General features: G+C 52.0%; 2 protein-coding genes across 2 annotated transcripts in view; one reads left to right on the top strand and one right to left on the bottom strand.

Moving 5' to 3' along the window:
- The window catches only part of SRRM2 (serine/arginine repetitive matrix 2), a 49,456-nt gene extending 41,593 nt beyond the window's left edge, over positions 1-7,863 (top strand). Inside the window, exons 12-15 of the mRNA XM_082262116.1 lie at positions 4,583-4,822; positions 5,820-5,921; positions 6,403-6,495; positions 7,585-7,863. Coding sequence (XP_082118242.1) covers positions 4,583-4,822; positions 5,820-5,921; positions 6,403-6,495; positions 7,585-7,594 — 445 coding nt within the window. The 3' untranslated portion in view covers positions 7,595-7,863. The remainder of the gene's footprint in view (positions 1-4,582; positions 4,823-5,819; positions 5,922-6,402; positions 6,496-7,584) is intronic.
- Positions 7,864-7,974: 111 nt separating this feature from the next.
- MMP25 (matrix metallopeptidase 25) overlaps positions 7,975-15,892 on the bottom strand; it is a 35,137-nt gene continuing 27,219 nt past the window's right edge. Inside the window, exons 7-10 of the mRNA XM_082262117.1 lie at positions 15,633-15,715; positions 15,394-15,546; positions 12,000-12,257; positions 7,975-8,406 (exon numbers count right to left, since the gene is read on the bottom strand). Of these exons, the coding sequence (XP_082118243.1) occupies positions 8,141-8,406; positions 12,000-12,257; positions 15,394-15,546; positions 15,633-15,715 (760 nt within the window). The 3' untranslated portion in view covers positions 7,975-8,140. The remainder of the gene's footprint in view (positions 8,407-11,999; positions 12,258-15,393; positions 15,547-15,632; positions 15,716-15,892) is intronic.

Below are 15,892 nucleotides of genomic sequence, written 5' to 3'. Positions count from 1 at the left end.
CGATCCCCCCCCCCAGCCTGTTCGTACCCTCTTTCAGCCGATCCCCCCCAGCCTACTAGTAGCCTTGTTCAGCCGATCCCCCCCAGCCTACTAGTAGCCTTGTTCAGCCGATCCCCCCCAGCCTACTAGTAGCCTTGTTCAGCCGATCCCCCCCAGCCTACTAGTAGCCTTGTTCAGCCGATCCCCCCCCCCCCCAGCCTACTAGTAGCCTTGTTCAGCCGATCCCCCCCCCCCAGCCTACTAGTAGCCTTGTTCAGCCTATCCCCCCCCCCCAGCCTACTAGTAGCCTTGTTCAGCCGATCCCCCCCAGCCTACTAGTAGCCTTGTTCAGCCGATCCCCCCCCAGCCTACTAGTAGCCTTGTTCAGCCGATCCCCCCCAGCCTACTAGTAGCCTCGTTCAGCCGATCCCCCCCAGCCTCCTTGTCCCCATTATCCCTGCTATATTGCTTCCATGCTGTTCACCATGTGTGACCTCTGCTAGTTTCTCCTGCTCCAGTCCTCCAGCTCACCTTTCTACTTAATGCTGCACACAAGATGTGGCGTCTGCACCAGACACTCCCAGAATATAGACCCATTGACTGGAATGGACTGCTGATGTCTTTCAGGTTCACTTGTTGGTTTCCCAGTGCATCCTGGGATGTCTTGTACCTGCAATACCTCCAAAACAAAGCAAAGCTAAATAAAAAGCCCCTCAAAAGCTTCAAGTGCTGTAAGTGAGCATTGTCAAAGACTTTAGCTTTTGAGACGCTTTGTAGCACCAAGAAAGTGACATGAGATCATTTATGAAGCGAAGCAAACAAAAGGTGTGACCAGGACTGTAAGGTGACCACTTTATTTGGTAACAGGAACTTTGATTGGCATTCAGAGCGCTTTAAAAAAGCGTGTCCAATATCCTATATTGAAGCAAGTGTAAACAACCCCTTGGGGTTCATTCTCATGTCTTTGCCACCCTGGATGCAGACTGCCTGTGTCCAGGGCCAATCACTTCCATATGATCACTGCATGAGAGATGTGTGAAAGGCCACATTTGGCTGGGGGAGTTGGCAGCTTCCTAATGCTGTCAATGGGGATGCCTCCTGCAGCTAATCACAGCGAACCCCCGCTGGGGTTCTCCCATTTAATTGCAAACAGAGTGCATTCGCAGTTGTGAATGCACCCTTAAAAACCAAGTAGGTTCAAGATCCCGAAGTGTAAAAAAAATAAAACTTGCTCACCTTAGACCCAGACTTCAGCCCATGTGCCTAGGTAGGGATGATGTCTGTTGGCTTCCTGGGAAAGTTGGGGACTCCAGATCTCAGGTTTTCAGAGTCGTCTCTATTAAGGAAGACCTAGTTGTTTATGCAGTGCTAATGCTGTAAATGAATGCTTTCAGAAATCGAAGTGTTCATATTTTCAATTTTATTAATTGATAAAAATAATGTCGAAATCCTACCAGTATTTGGGGTGCCCCTGCTTTTGCCTTTTTTTTTGTAGATTTACCCACAGTTGTTGGAACTCGGCAGGTAGGTTGTTCTATGCACATCTTGGAAAACTAAGCACAGATCTTTTGTGGATGTCGGCTGCCTCCAATCCTTCATCCCAGACTCCATGATGGTGAGATCAGGGCTCTGTGGGGGCAAAACCATCACTTCCAGGACTCGTTTTTCTTTACACTGAAGATAGGTCTTAATGACATTGGCTGTATGTTTGGGGTGGTTGTCCTGCTGTAGAAAAAAAATTGGAGGGCCACTCACACGCTTTCCTGATAGTATCGCATGATGGTATCTACCTGTATTTCTCAGCTTTGAAGACACCAATGATCCTGACCGAATCTCCAAACCCATTGGCAGAAATGCAGCCCCAAACCTGCAAGAAACCTCCACTATGCTTCAGTTGGCTGCAGACTTTCATTATTGTACCGCTCTCCAGCCCTTCCCCCAACAAACTGCCTCCTGCTACAGCCAAATATTTCACGTTGTGACTCCTCAGTCCAGAGCACCTGCTGACGTTTTTCTGATGGCACTGCTGAACATCTGATCTGGAAGGGAAGGAAGCATGATGTCTTTTCACCTGCTGCATTATGTTTACTTGGCCGACCGTTGCGTCCTGAGCTCCTCCAGGTTGGCCGACCGTTGCGTCCTGCGCTCCTCCAGGTTGGCCGACCGTTGCGTCCTGCGCTCCTCCAGGTTGGCCGACCGCTGCGTCCTGCGCTCCTCCAGGTTGGCCGACCGCTGCGTCCTGCGCTCCTCCAGGTTGGCCGACCGCTGCGTCCTGCGCTCCTCCAGGTTGGCCGACCGCTGCGTCCTGCGCTCCTCCAGGGTGGCCGACCGCTGCGTCCTGCGCTCCTCCAGGGTGGCCGACCGCTGCGTCCTGCGCTCCTCCAGGTTGGCCGACCGCTGCGTCCTGCGCTCCTCCAGGTTGGCCGACCGCTGCGTCCTGCGCTCCTCCAGGTTGGCCGACCGCTGCGTCCTGCGCTCCTCCAGGTTGGCGGACCGCTGCGTCCTGCGCTCCTCCAGGTTGGCCGACCGCTGCGTCCTGCGCTCCTCCAGGTTGGCCGACCGCTGCGTCCTGCGCTCCTCCAGGTTGGCCGACCGCTGCGTCCTGCGCTCCTCCAGGTTGGCCGACCGCTGCGTCCTGCGCTCCTCCAGGTTGGCCGACCGCTGCGTCCTGCGCTCCTCCAGGTTGGCCGACCTCTGCGCCCTGCCCTCCTCTACGTTGGCCGACCTCTGCGTCCTGCGCTCCTCCAGGTTGGCCGACCGCTGCGTCCTGCGCTCCTCCAGGTTGGCCGACCGCTGCGTCCTGCGCTCCTCCAGGTTGGCCGACCGCTGCGTCCTGCGCTCCTCCAGGTTGGCCGACCGCTGCGTCCTGCGCTCCTCCAGGTTGGCCGACCGCTGCGTCCTGCGCTCCTCCAGGTTGGCCGACCGCTGCGTCCTGCGCTCCTCCAGGTTGGCCGACCTCTGCGCCCTGCCCTCCTCTACGTTGGCCGACCTCTGCGCCCTGCCCTCCTCTACGTTGGCCGACCTCTGCGCCCTGCCCTCCTCTACGTTGGCCGACCGCTGCGCCCTGCCCTCCTCTATGTTGGCCGACCGCTGCGCCCTGCCCTCCTCTACGTTGGCCGACCGCTGCGCCCTGCCCTCCTCTACGTTGGCCGACCGCTGCGCCCTGCCCTCCTCTACGTTGGCCGACCGCTGCGCCCTGCCCTCCTCTACGTTGGCCGACCGCTGCGCCCTGCCCTCCTCTACGTTGGCCGACCGCTGCGCCCTGCCCTCCTCTACGTTGGCCGACCGCTGCGCCCTGCCCTCCTCTACGTTGGCGGACCGCTGCGTCCTGCCCTCTTCTACGTTGGCGGACCGCTGCGTCCTGCCCTCTTCTACGTTGGCGGACCGCTGCGTCCTGCCCTCTTCTACGTTGGCGGACCGCTGCGTCCTGCCCTCTTCTACGTTGGCGGACCGCTGCGTCCTGCCCTCTTCTACGTTGGCGGACCGCTGCGTCCTGCCCTCTTCTACGTTGGCGGACCGCTGCGCCCTGCCCTCTTCTACGTTGGCCGACCGATGCGCCCTGCGCTCCTCTACGTTGGCCGACCGATGCGCCCTGCGCTCCTCTACGTTGGCCGATCAATGGTGTCCTCGATGCTGAGAAATCCAGGCAGATACCTCTCCATCTTGCCATACCATTAGGGAGGCGTGTGATTGGCCCCAAATGTATTCTGCAGCAGGACATTAACCCCAAACATACATCCATTTTCATCATGGAGTCTGGGATGAAGCATTGGAGGCAGCCGACATCCACAGAAGTTCTTACTACATCTTAGTTCTCCAAGATGTACATAGAGCAACCTACCTGCCGAGTTCCCTCAACCACTGTGTGCAAGTCTACCTAGAGGAAGGGGGGGGGGGGTTTTGATTTCTTTTGATTTTGTAAACTTGTTAAAAATGAGCACTTCGGTTTCTGAAAGCATTCTTTATAGCATCTCACCAGCCTAAGACCTGTGCACAGTGGTGTATAGAAGTAGAGCTGGCATTGGGGTGGAGCTGAATGTCCTCTCTGTGGTGGTTTCTACACACACTGCATGAAGATTTGGCCTTGCTAGGCCTTCCAGTACCGCTGGTGGAGGACTCCAGTGTAATTCCTGAGGTTTTGTGGAGCCTTAGGCTCACTTTCAGGGCAGCATGTGAATAGAGGAGACCCTGATCTGTAGACTGGGGCAGAGCATGCATTCTCTCCTCCTCCTGACAGGTGGCGCCGTTGTTACTGGGTAAAGCCGATGAGTTAAACTGTTATGTTTAGGGCTTAGCAGGGCCCAGTGAAGACCCAGGGTTAATGCAGGCCTAAGCCTCTGATTGGCTGAATATATTGGAATCTGTTGTCAGACACCAGCAATGTAACCCCCCCAGCATTCTCGAAGGTGTTAGTAAATCTTAGGCGCCCCTAATAGTTGCATAGTTCTAGACTAGAACCGGTTATTGTGACTTGTCAGAAATTCATAAAGATGTTTTTAAGATGGGGGTGGGGGACCCCTGGTGACCTTTTTGGGCTGTACATTGTGTGTGTAACCCATAGAATGATTGATTGACCTGTGTTCTGTAATTCCCCCCCTAGCAGGATCCCCAGCCCACCACCAGCAGAACTGAAGAAACTGGAGGATATTCCGTTGCCTAAAGGAGAACCCCGCCGATCCCGAAGCTCCAGTTCTTCCTCATCGTCCTCGTCCTCTTCCTCCTCCTCTTCATCGAGCTCCTCATCGGGCTCAGAATCATCTTCATCATCCTCGTCCTCTTCCTCATCTCATAAATCGGCAAATAAATCCGGCAACAGGAAGGGACCCTCCCCTGGGAGGAGGAGGTGAGGGCTTTCTTTATTACGGGGAAGATTTCAACTTCACTTACCCAACCGATGATTTACAGGTGGTCACATGACCAGTTCTCTGGGGTGGGGTTTGTTAAATTCTAAAAATGGCGTGTCTCATGATTCCATGCAACATCTGAAATTAGACGGTGGATTACTGGAGGCTCTCACTGCTTGGCCTCCCCACGGCCCTCTGCTTTTGACCCCTCTCTCTCTCTCTGCTCAGCCCTCTGCTTTTGACCCCTCTCTCTCTGCTCGGCCCTCTGCTTTTGACCCCTCTCTCTCTCTCTTCTCGGCCCTCTGCTTTTGACCCCTCTCTCTCTCTGCTCGGCCCTCCGCTTTTGACCCCTCTCTCTGCTCGGCCCTCCGCTTTTGACCCCTCTCTCTCTCTGCTCGGCCCTCTGCTTTTGACCCCTCTCTCTCTCTGCTCGGCCCTCTGCTTTTGACCCCTCTCTCTCTCTCTCTCTCTGCTCGACCCTCTGCTTTTGACCCCTCTCTCTCTCTCTGCTCGGCCCTCTGCTTTTGACCCCTCTCTCTCTCTCTGCTCGGCCCTCTGCTTTTGACCCCTCTCTCTCTCTTCTCGGCCCTCCGCTTTTGACCCCTCTCTCTCTCTCTCTCTGCTCGGCCCTCCGCTTTTGATCTCTCTCTCTGCTCGGCCCTCTGCTTTTGACCCCTCTCTCTCTCTGCTCGGCCCTCCGCTTTTGACCTCTCCCCCTCGCTCTCTCTCCTTTGCTTTTGACCTCTCTCTCTCCCTCCTCTGCTTTTGACCTCTCTTCTTGACCCTCTGCTTTTGACCCCTCTCTCCCCCCTGTCTCTGCTCGACCCCCCCACGCTCCTTTCTTACTCTGCTCTGCCCCCCGCCACTTTCTCTGCTTGTCTCGATTGATTGCTGTATAAATAGTGGGCAGAGCGGTGAGGTGTCCCCAGTAGGTGTTATGGCTCCCCCTGTATTTTGAGTGTTGTATTTCACCTTTGCTCTTTTCCTTGTTCCCAGGTCTCGCAGTCCACGTAAACCCATTGACTCGCTGAGGGATTCCCGCTCCCTTAGTTATTCTCCAGCAGAGAGGCGCCGCCCCCCCACTCCACCCCGAAGAAGGTAGGTGACCCACAGCACCATCATGTGATTTATGTCAATGTTGTCCCCTAATGTAAGCAGAAAACAAACTGCACTCGTGCTTAAAATCTCCAAACCCAAAAAAAGAAGCTGCGGCTACACGGAGGTACTTATCGTAACTGAATCAAATCCAAACACCGCGTTCCATTACAGAGAGTCATCCAACTAACCTGCTAAAGTCCCATCTATAAATATTGAGGAACCACACAGTGAGCGGTACAAACTGAAGAGTGCTCCAAAAGGTGGCGGAGCTCCTCCTTTGGTGTGGGAAGGTGCACTTGGACTCTTCGATGCGCACACTTCAGTTTGGACCGATCAACGTGTGCTTCTCCGATAGTTATAGATGGGACTTCAGCATGTTTGTTTGGATTACTGTTTTATGTATTTTTTGTAGTGCAAAGCAGTGTTTTTAATGAAATGTCACCTGCAGATAAGAAAACCAACACTTTTCTCTCCATTCCAGAGAGCAAGATTCCCGGAGGAGTCACATTTCCCCAGAACGCAAAAGGCGGAGAGCTTCTCCAGGACCCCGGTACTCCCACAGGAGGCCCTCCAGGTACAGGCTTGGTGCTGTGATCTATTTGGCAGAGAAAGTGAGGTGACGCAGTGCAGAGACCCTCCCAGTATACCTGGAGAGTGAGTGATGAGCTAGCTGCACGGTGGTCTCTGATCCTTCTAACATTATGGTGGCCAGTCAGTGGTCACTGCCATGTCTGCACGCTCTGCTCTCTCTGCCAGATAAATCTCCCCTTTAGCATTGCTCAGCAGTGCCACATGACGACTCCTATCCTCCTCTCCACACTGCTCTGCTGTGCATTCATCTCACTCACTTTGCTCTCCTTGCTGTCTTCTGATGTCTGCTCGCGCTCTCTCTGCCCCCCGTCTGCTCGCCCTCTCTCTGCCGCCCCCACCCCGTCTGCTCGCCCTCTCTCTGCCGCCCCCACCCCGTCTGCTCGCCCTCTCTCTGCCGCCCCCACCCCGTCTGCTCGCCCTCTCTCTGCCCCCCCATCTGCTCGCCCTCTCTCTGCCCCCCCCCCCCCCCCGTCTGCTCGCCCCCTCTCTCTCTGCCCCCCCGTCTGCTCGCCCTCTCTCTCTGCCCCCCCCCCCCCCCCGTCTGCTCGCCCTCTCTCTCTGCCCCCCCCCCCCCCCCGTCTGCTCGCCCTCTCTCTCTGCCCCCCCCCCCCCCCGTCTGCTCGCCCTCTCTCTCTGCCCCCCCCCCCCCCCGTCTGCTCGCCCCCTCTCTCTGCCCCCCCCCCCCCCCCCCGTCTGCTCGCCCTCTCTCTCTGCCCCCCCCCCCCCCCCGTCTGCTCGCCCTCTCTCTCTGCCCCCCCCCCCCCCGTCTGCTCGCCCTCTCTCTCTGCCCCCCCCCCCCCCCCGTCTGCTCGCCCTCTCTCTCTGCCCCCCCCCCCCCCCCCCCCCCGTCTGCTCGCCCTCTCTCTCTGCAGCCCCCACCCCGCCTGCTCGTCCTCTCTCTCTGCACCCCCGCCTGCCGCCCCCCCCCTCTGCACCCCCACCTGCCGTCTTTCTCTCTCGCTTTCTCTCTTTCTTTCTCTCTCTCCGCTCTGTTTTGCTGTCAGGTACAGCTTTCTTTTAACATTGCTCATCATTAGCACATTATAACGGCTTTTGTCTTTTTTCTCTCCAGGTCTCCTTGATCGATGGCTTTGCTTCCCCAGCCTATAGAAGACTTTGGGTTGCCCCTTCCCTCCTCCCCTATTGAGGGCCACTTTGATACCCTCGTCTTACTTTTGGGATCTTACAGACTGCTGGGACTTGCCCTCCTGTACAGACATTGTGGTGTGCAGACAGACTTCTGTGTTCTGCAGTCACCGAGATATTATATGATGTGAATTTGCTGCCCCTCCTCGATGTACTCAAATGAACTTTTATTGGCAAGATTTCGTCCTGCCTCGGTGTCCGCCCTCCTCACTGGAGGTGCCCAGTGACGCGGCGCTCGCGTTGGCGTGGTGCCAGAGCCCGCCCCTTTACCTTCTTTCGTCCTGCATAGAGGCAATTTCGTAAGAAGTGAAATGAATCGGTGAAACTTATTTCGTGTTTATTTTTGTTCTTTTTTTTTTTTTTTGTTTTGTAATCTGTACAGCAAGAATCCTTTCTGTCAATAAAAGATTGGGCTAAGCCAGGACAATTCGTGGTTCCTGATTGGCGTGTGAAAGTTCTTGTGCCTCAATATGAGGACTGCTTTAGTACCAGGTCACCATGCCAAGAACAGCGGTTATTCCGATGACTGCCATACTGGCCTTCCATTTGGCCGCGTCGTTTGCCTGCAAGCATGGGCAGTTGCAGTCTTTCTGGTCTCGTCTCTCAGATTGCTCTGTGGGCTTTGGCAGTGACTCACTTTTGCAGTACATCCAGTCTCTGGCGATGCTGCGAGGGTAGCCAGGCTCTGCCTCCACTTTTCCATCCTTGAACTGCCAGTATTCGGAGCCCTTGAAGAAATATGTGTCACCTATAGGTGGAAGGAAAGAACATCATAGTTCATTGTCTATGGGTTCGTGATGGAGGGACTGGGAACTGTTTATGGCTGTGGGTGGTGATGGAGGGGACTGGTCATGGCTGTGGGTGGTGATGGAGGGGACTGGTCATGGCTGTGGGTGGTGATGGAGGGGACTGGTCATGGCTGTGGGTGGTGATGGAGGGGACTGGTCATGGCTGTGGGTGGTGATTGGGGGGACTGGTCATGGCTGTGGTTGGTGATGGAGGGGACTGGTCATGGCTGTGGGTGGTGATGGAGGGACTGGTCCTGGCTGTGGGTGGTGGAGTGACTGGCGACTGTTAATGGCTATGGGTGGTGACGGAAGGGGACTGATGGCTGTGGGTGGTGGAGTGCGGACTGGTCGTGGCTGTAGGTTGTGATGGTGGGATTAGGCACTGGTTATGGCAGTGGGTGGTGGAGGGACTGGAAACTAGTTAAGGCTGTGGGTGATGGAGGAGGGGACTGGTTATGGCCGTGGGTGGTGGAGGGGAATGATTTTGACTGTGGGTAGTAATAGTGCAACTAGTTATGGCTGTGGGTGGTGATGGTGATGAAGGGACTAAGGACTGGTTTATGGCTGTGGGCGGTGATGGAGGGGATGGGTCATGGCTGTTGGCAGTGATGGAGGGGATGTATAAACGGTGGGGGGTACTGCGCTTCTGGGTAAGTGAATAATATTGAATAATAAATAAACTAAAACTGGTGTGTGTGACTAACACAGTGTATACACATGGGAACTAAACCATATACATAAAATTCATAATCATAGTGAACAAGGGTAAACAGACAATAACCTAACCCCTGAAGAAGCCACGTGACGCGGAAGTGGCGTAACGCGTAGGGACGTTCGGACCGGAAGTGACGCACATCGCGGAAGTGAGGACTGCGATCCCACTCCGACGCTATCCCTTGTATTTGCGCTGTATATACTCAACAAATGTGAGTATTTTTAAAGCTATTTTTAATAAAGAACCCATTATCCAGACATACTGCACTATTTTGAGCATTCTGTTTTGAGAGCCATTGGAACTGTGGAGAATCTGGAGAGGGAGAGGGAGTCTTATCATCTGCAGTAGCCCAGATATCTGACACTAGTGGAGTACGGCATAAAACTGGAGAGGAGCCCCCTGGATGACTATTAAGGCTTTTACCCTTAGTCTTTAAGGTGAGAGGCTTGGACACCCTGAGGGGAAGGAGAAGCACCCCATTTTTTTATAGCACGGTGGTTGGTGAAGGAGTAACACCTGTGGACTTATATTTATTCACTTGCACAATTTTTTTAGTCTTTGGACTTTATTTACACCCAGACCGCGATTTATTTTTCTGTGAAGCACAGAGGACACTTATATATGCACCTGAGCACTTTATTTATCACTAAAGAATGATGAACACATTAAGTGATTTTTAGGTTATTGTCTGTTTACCCTTGTTCACTATGATTATGAATTTTATGTATATGGTTTAGTTCCCATGTGTATACACTGTGTTAGTCACATACACCAGTTTTAGTTTATTTATTTATTATTCAATATTATTCACTTACCCAGAAGCGCAGTACCCCCCACCGTTTATATATCTCACACTGTATGGTCACCAGTTCCGGTACTAGCAGCATCTGGGGTCTCCATTTTATCCCTTATCACCCTAGTTTAGACAGCGCAGGACTCATTGTACTATACGATGGAGGGGATGGGTCATGGCTGTGGGTGGTGATGGAGGGGATGGGTCATGGCTGTGGGTGGTGATGGAGGGATGGGCCATGGCTGTGGGCGGTGATGGAGGGGACTGGTCATGGCTGTGGGCGGTGATGGAGGGCTGTGGGCGGTGATGGAGGGGACTGGTCATGGCTGTTGGCAGTGATGGAGGGAGGGGATGGGTCATGGCTGTTGGCAGTGATGGAGGGAGGGGATGGGTCATGGCTGTTGGCAGTGATGGAGGGAGGGGATGGGTCATCGCTGTAGGCAGTGATGGAGGGGATGGATCATGGCTGTGGGCGGTGATGGAGGGGATGGGTCATGGCTGTGGGCGGTGATGGTGGGGATGGATCATGGCTGTGGGCGAAGATGGAGGGGGATGGATCATGGCTGAGGGCGGTGATGGAGGGACTGGTTATGGCTGTGGCTGGTGATGGCGGGGATAAGTGGTGAATGTAAAAAGCTGGGGGAGGGGGGGCAGTTGGAAGAAGAGGGAAGTACTGTCTTTTTTGCTACTGCTATTGGGGACATTAATGTGAAAGCGCAGGTAAAACATGAAATGATCGGGTGACGGCCTCTTATAAACAAGTCTTCCGATAAGATTATATTTGGGTCACTTTATTTACCCCTAGAATCCTCAGACTGCTGCTGGGTGCTGCCATTTTGGATGAGATGTCAGACTTGGAGCCATCATTCAAGTGACGTTCTCTATTATACCCCTTTGCTCCTCCTTGGTATCTGCATGAAAGGTTATATGGTGAAAGGAAGAGGAGCTGGGTCAGCACAGACAGTAGTTGCCCTAGTACCCGCCTCTGCTGGGAGTGTATGTGAAGAGGGAGGTGCCTGTGCTAGGAAATTGTCTCTTCCTGGTGTCATTAAATCTTCAGAAGCTGATTGCACGTTGGTAAAATGTGTGTAGAGGAAGAAGACGGCGAGTGGGCGTTTCACGTACCGGAATGTCCCGGTCCTTGTACCTGAGATTATTCACATTTGTGGAAGCGTCTCTTTAATGGAAATCTGAGAAATAGGAAGTCCATACACCTGAAAATGCTATTCACCTGGTTTTCATGTGTTTGACGAAGAGGCAGATCTTGGCGAAGGGGTGGGGAGGTGGAGAAGAAGCAGCTCATCTTAGTGGGGTGAAGAAGAGGCAGATCTTGGGGGGGGGGGGGGTGAAGAGGCAGATCTTCTTGGTGTGGGGGGGAGGTGAAGAGGCAGATCTTCTTGGGGGGGGGGGAGGTGAAGAACAGGCAAATCTTCTTGGTGGGAGGGAAGTGAAGAAGAGGCGGATCATCTTGGGGGGGGGGGGGAGAAGAGGCGGATCATCTTGGTGGGGGGGGGGAGAAGAGGCGGATCATCTTGGTGGGGGGGAGGTGACGAGGTGGATCTTCTGGGGGTGGGGGGGAGGTGATGAGGCGGATCTTCTGGGGGTGGGGGAGGAGGTGATGAGGCGGATCTTCTGGGGGTGGGGAGGTGAAGAAGAGGCAGATCATCTTGGTGGGGGGGGAGGTGACGAGGCGGATCTTCTTGGGGTGGGGTGGTGACGAGGCGGATCTTCTTGGGGTGGGGTGGTGATGAGGTGGATCTTCTTGATGAAGAAGAGGCAGATCTTCTTTGGGTGGTGGTGGGGAGGTGAAGAAGAGGCAGATCTTCTTAGCGAGGGGGGAAGTAAAAGGTGCTGCACTCTTCTGATATGAGCAGTTTGAGTGGGCCTGAGAGTCTGCAGCTTAATTTCAGTAGTCTGTTGGACTGGATCTGCACATTAAAATACTAGTTTTACGGTGTTAGATCTAAACGGTGGCTTCTTGGGTGTTTTTATTTCTTGGCTGGGACTGTGGTCAGTATGTTACAAGTGAAAACCATGAAACTCACCATCTACCCAGCTGATCACATCATCGATCGCAGAAGGCAGCCCTTTCCAAAGGTTGGTGTCCTGCGGATAGCGGGCGTCTATTTTGCCAAGTGTCTCATCGTATCTCCAGAAGCGGTTGTCTCTGAAGAAGTAGGCTTTCTTGTTATGCTTCCACACGAAAGCTCCATCAATGCTGTCCGTGTCCAGACCAAAATCAGAAAGGGGCCGTGGGTAGCCGGTCTCCACCTGTGTGTCTTTAAACACCCAGAATTTGTTCCCTGTACCAATGCAAGAAAAAAAATCTGTGTAAGACCATGCCAGATGCAGCGAAGAAAGTCGCCACAATCGGTCTGCTCATATTTGGTTTTCTCGTAGCTCTCCCTCAGTTTGAAGAAGACCTTCACATCCATCATCTGCAGTAGAGATACAGTGCTGTGATAATGTATTTGCCCCACTTCCTGATTTTTTTATTTTCTTGCATATTTGTCACACTTAAATGATTTAGATCATTAAACAAATATTAATATCACACACAGATAACCCGAGGAGCTACGAAATGCAGTTTTTAAATGATTTCATTTATGAAGGGTAAAAAAACTGTCCAAACCTGCCTGGCCCTATGTGGAAAAGTAATTCCCCCCCCCCCCCCCCCTCTTGTGATTAACCACATTTTTTTTTTGGTGTGTGGAAAGCCAAGTTCGAGTTCCTTTGCCACACCCAGGCCCGATGACTGCCAGACCTGTTAAATTAGGACATCATGATTCAACAATAAGAAAAAGACTGGGCAAAAATTGCATCCATGGGAGAGTTCCAAGGCCAAAGCCACTGCTGACCAAAAAGAACACAAAGGCTTGTGACGGAATTCGGACACCGAGACTGGGTATCTCCGCCAGTAACCTGCTTCCTAAGCTCTGGAACACGGGATCTGTGAATCTGGCTATAGTTACCCCAAGAACTCGACAGTACAAGTTTTGGAGTCAACCAGAATCAAACTGTATATTCAAACACAAGGAGATGAACACTTCTGGGACAACCCCTCCCCCTTAGTCAATCCACACAACATACACATCCCATAATAATATAAAAATGGAATGCAGGTATTCAACAACAAACCCCCACTAGCAAGAGTCTGATTAGTGCAGAGCAGACCTGACTGGGGTTCTTTGTCACCCTGTGCCCCTAATAGACACAGGGTGACTTACACATAGGAAGGACTGGGGAAACTGGACGAGGAGTCTCCCAACCTCCCTAAAGCAATCTGGGCTACACCAGCCCCCCCAACCAAAGTGACTCACGTCACAAGGCTCATCTCATATTTGCCAAAAAACATCTGGATTATCCCCAAGAATTTTGGGCAAATATTCTGTGGACTGATGAAAGAAAAGTTGAACTTGTTGGAAGGCGTGCGTCCCGTTACATTTAGCGTAAAACTAACACAGCATTCCATAAAAAGAACGTCATCCCAACAGTCATACTTGGTGGTGATGGTCTGGGGCTGGACAACTTGCCATCATTGATGGAACCATGAACTCTACCAGAAAATCCTAAAGGAGAATGTCCAGCCATAGGTTCCTGACCTCAAACTCGAGTGCACTTGGGTTATGCAGCAGGACAATAAGCCAAAACACACCCGTCCACCTCTGAATGGCTCAAAAAATAAAATATGTTTTTGGAGTGGCCTAGTCAATGTCCAGACTTAATTCCCACTCAGATGCTGTGAAATGACCTTAAACAGGCCATTCATGCTGGAAAACCATCCGATGTGGTTAATTAAAACAATTCTGCAAAGAAAAGTGCCAAAATTCCTCCACGGCGATGGTAAAGACTCATTGGCAAATATCGCAAACTCTTGATTGCAGTTGTTACATGTTACATAGTAGGTGAGGTTACATAGTTACATAGTAGGTGAGGTTGAATAAAGACAATAGTCCATCCAGTTCCCCCTGTGTAGGTGTGTGTGGCTGTAATCATCTCACATACCCCTGAATGTTCTGATCCTTGAGATGTACGTCTAAGGCTCCTTTTACACTTGTGCAACTTGTCATGCAACGTTGGAAATCAGAGTTGCACGACATGTCGTTTGCCATGTTTTCCAATGATACCCATTCATATATGCGCAACTTAAAGTTGCAGCAACTTCAAAGTAGTTCCTGCACTACTTTGGCCCGATTTTAATGCGTTTTGAGGTCCAAAGACATAGACATTGCTTCAAGTCCAGTCAAAATCGCAGGAACAAAATTGCGCGACTTTCAAGTCGCACAAGTGTGAAAGGGGCCTAAGAGTCTTTTGAAAGCCACCATACTTCCCGCAGAAACCACCTCTTGTGGTAGAGAATTCCACAATCTTGTAGCCCTAACAGTAAAGAATCCCCTGCGTTGCCTGAGGTTAAAATGCTTCTCCTCTAATGGCATTGTATGTCCTCGAGTCCTCATGCAATCCCTTCGACTGAATAGCTTTTTTTCTATGCTGAGATCACCACTGAGATATTTATAAATTGCTATCATGTCCCCTCTCAGGCGTCTCTTCTCCAGGGAGAATAATTCCCCGTACACACGTGCAGATCGTCGGCCGTCTTTTGTCTGTCTGTTGAAAAGTGCGAAAGACTGCACAAGAATTTTGTCGGCCAACAGCAGCCGACTGCAGAAGTGATGTCATGTGATGGTTAACTTTCCCTGTGTTTTTTCTTTTTTGAGCATGCCCAGTCTTGCAAATCTGCTGTCTGTCGGCCGAATTCGGTATTGACTGGCGAACAATCGGCCGCTCTGGTGTCGGCATACAAAAATTTTAATGCTTGCACGACAGATTCTGTTCGGCCGAAAGTGCGCTGTCGGCTGTCGGAAGCATCATACTAACAAGCCTACAATCGGCCGATCGGTCGTCGGCCGAAGCTTTTCGGCCGACAATCTGCACGTGTGTACGGGCCTTTAATCAAGCGATTGCAGACGTTCTTCATAATTAAGGTCCTCCAATCCTCCAATTAGTTTAGTTGCCCTTCTCTGGACTCTCTCCAGCTCCAACACATCCCTCCTGAGGACTGGCGACCAGAACTGGACAGAATACTCCAGATGCGGTCGGACCAGAGTTTTATAAAGTGGAAGGATTATAGTTTTATCTCTGGAATACATCCAATTATTAGGTTCAGGGGGCAATTACTTTTTCACATAGGTCCTGGAAGGTTTGGATGGCCTTATTTCCCATAATAAAAGAAATCTGCATTTAAAAACTGCATTTTGGATTTCCTCGGGTTATCGTTGTATAATATTAACATTTATTTGATGCTCTGAATCATTTAAGTGTGACAAATATGCAAAAAAATCAGGAGGGGGGCAAATACATTTTCACAGCACTGTGCGTCCCTGCACATGGACCACCCCTTCCAATCCATGCACGTATCTCCCCCCGCTCTGCACTCACCTGCAATGAACACAATCTTGCTGTCGTTTTGCCGTTCATACACAGCATCCAGCCGGGGCAGGTCTAGAGGTAGCCCTTGCCAGAAGTGGTGGAGTTGAGCTGGGTTGAGGGATACGAGGTTCCGAGATGTCTGCATTCTCCAGAAGACCTTGTCTGAGAATGAGAAGACAAGACTGTAAGGGGGGGAAAGCAATGTTTTATAGGGTAGAGTTGTGCAAGGAATGGCTTTCAACCCTTACTCTTAAAGAAGAACACTTCCCCTCGAATATTTGCAATTGCATCAAAATGAGTGGAGCAGCGATCAAAGAGTGGAGGGCGGGGCCTGATGGGGGAAAAAAATGGAACATGGCATCATGGAGACAAAATAGTTCATGTGAAAACAATAACAGTGTATGGGTCATAAGTGATACATCTTGTAATCATTCTCCGATCATGGATAGTAGGGAGGCTACAATTCAACTCCACACAAAACTAACATTTAACAGTTGCGTGGTGGTGA

Source organism: Pelophylax lessonae (assembly GCF_965119305.1).
Source record: "Pelophylax lessonae genome assembly, chromosome: 6".
NCBI classification, from domain to species: domain Eukaryota; kingdom Metazoa; phylum Chordata; class Amphibia; order Anura; family Ranidae; genus Pelophylax; species Pelophylax lessonae.
This window is presented reverse-complemented; position numbering and strand designations above follow the sequence as displayed.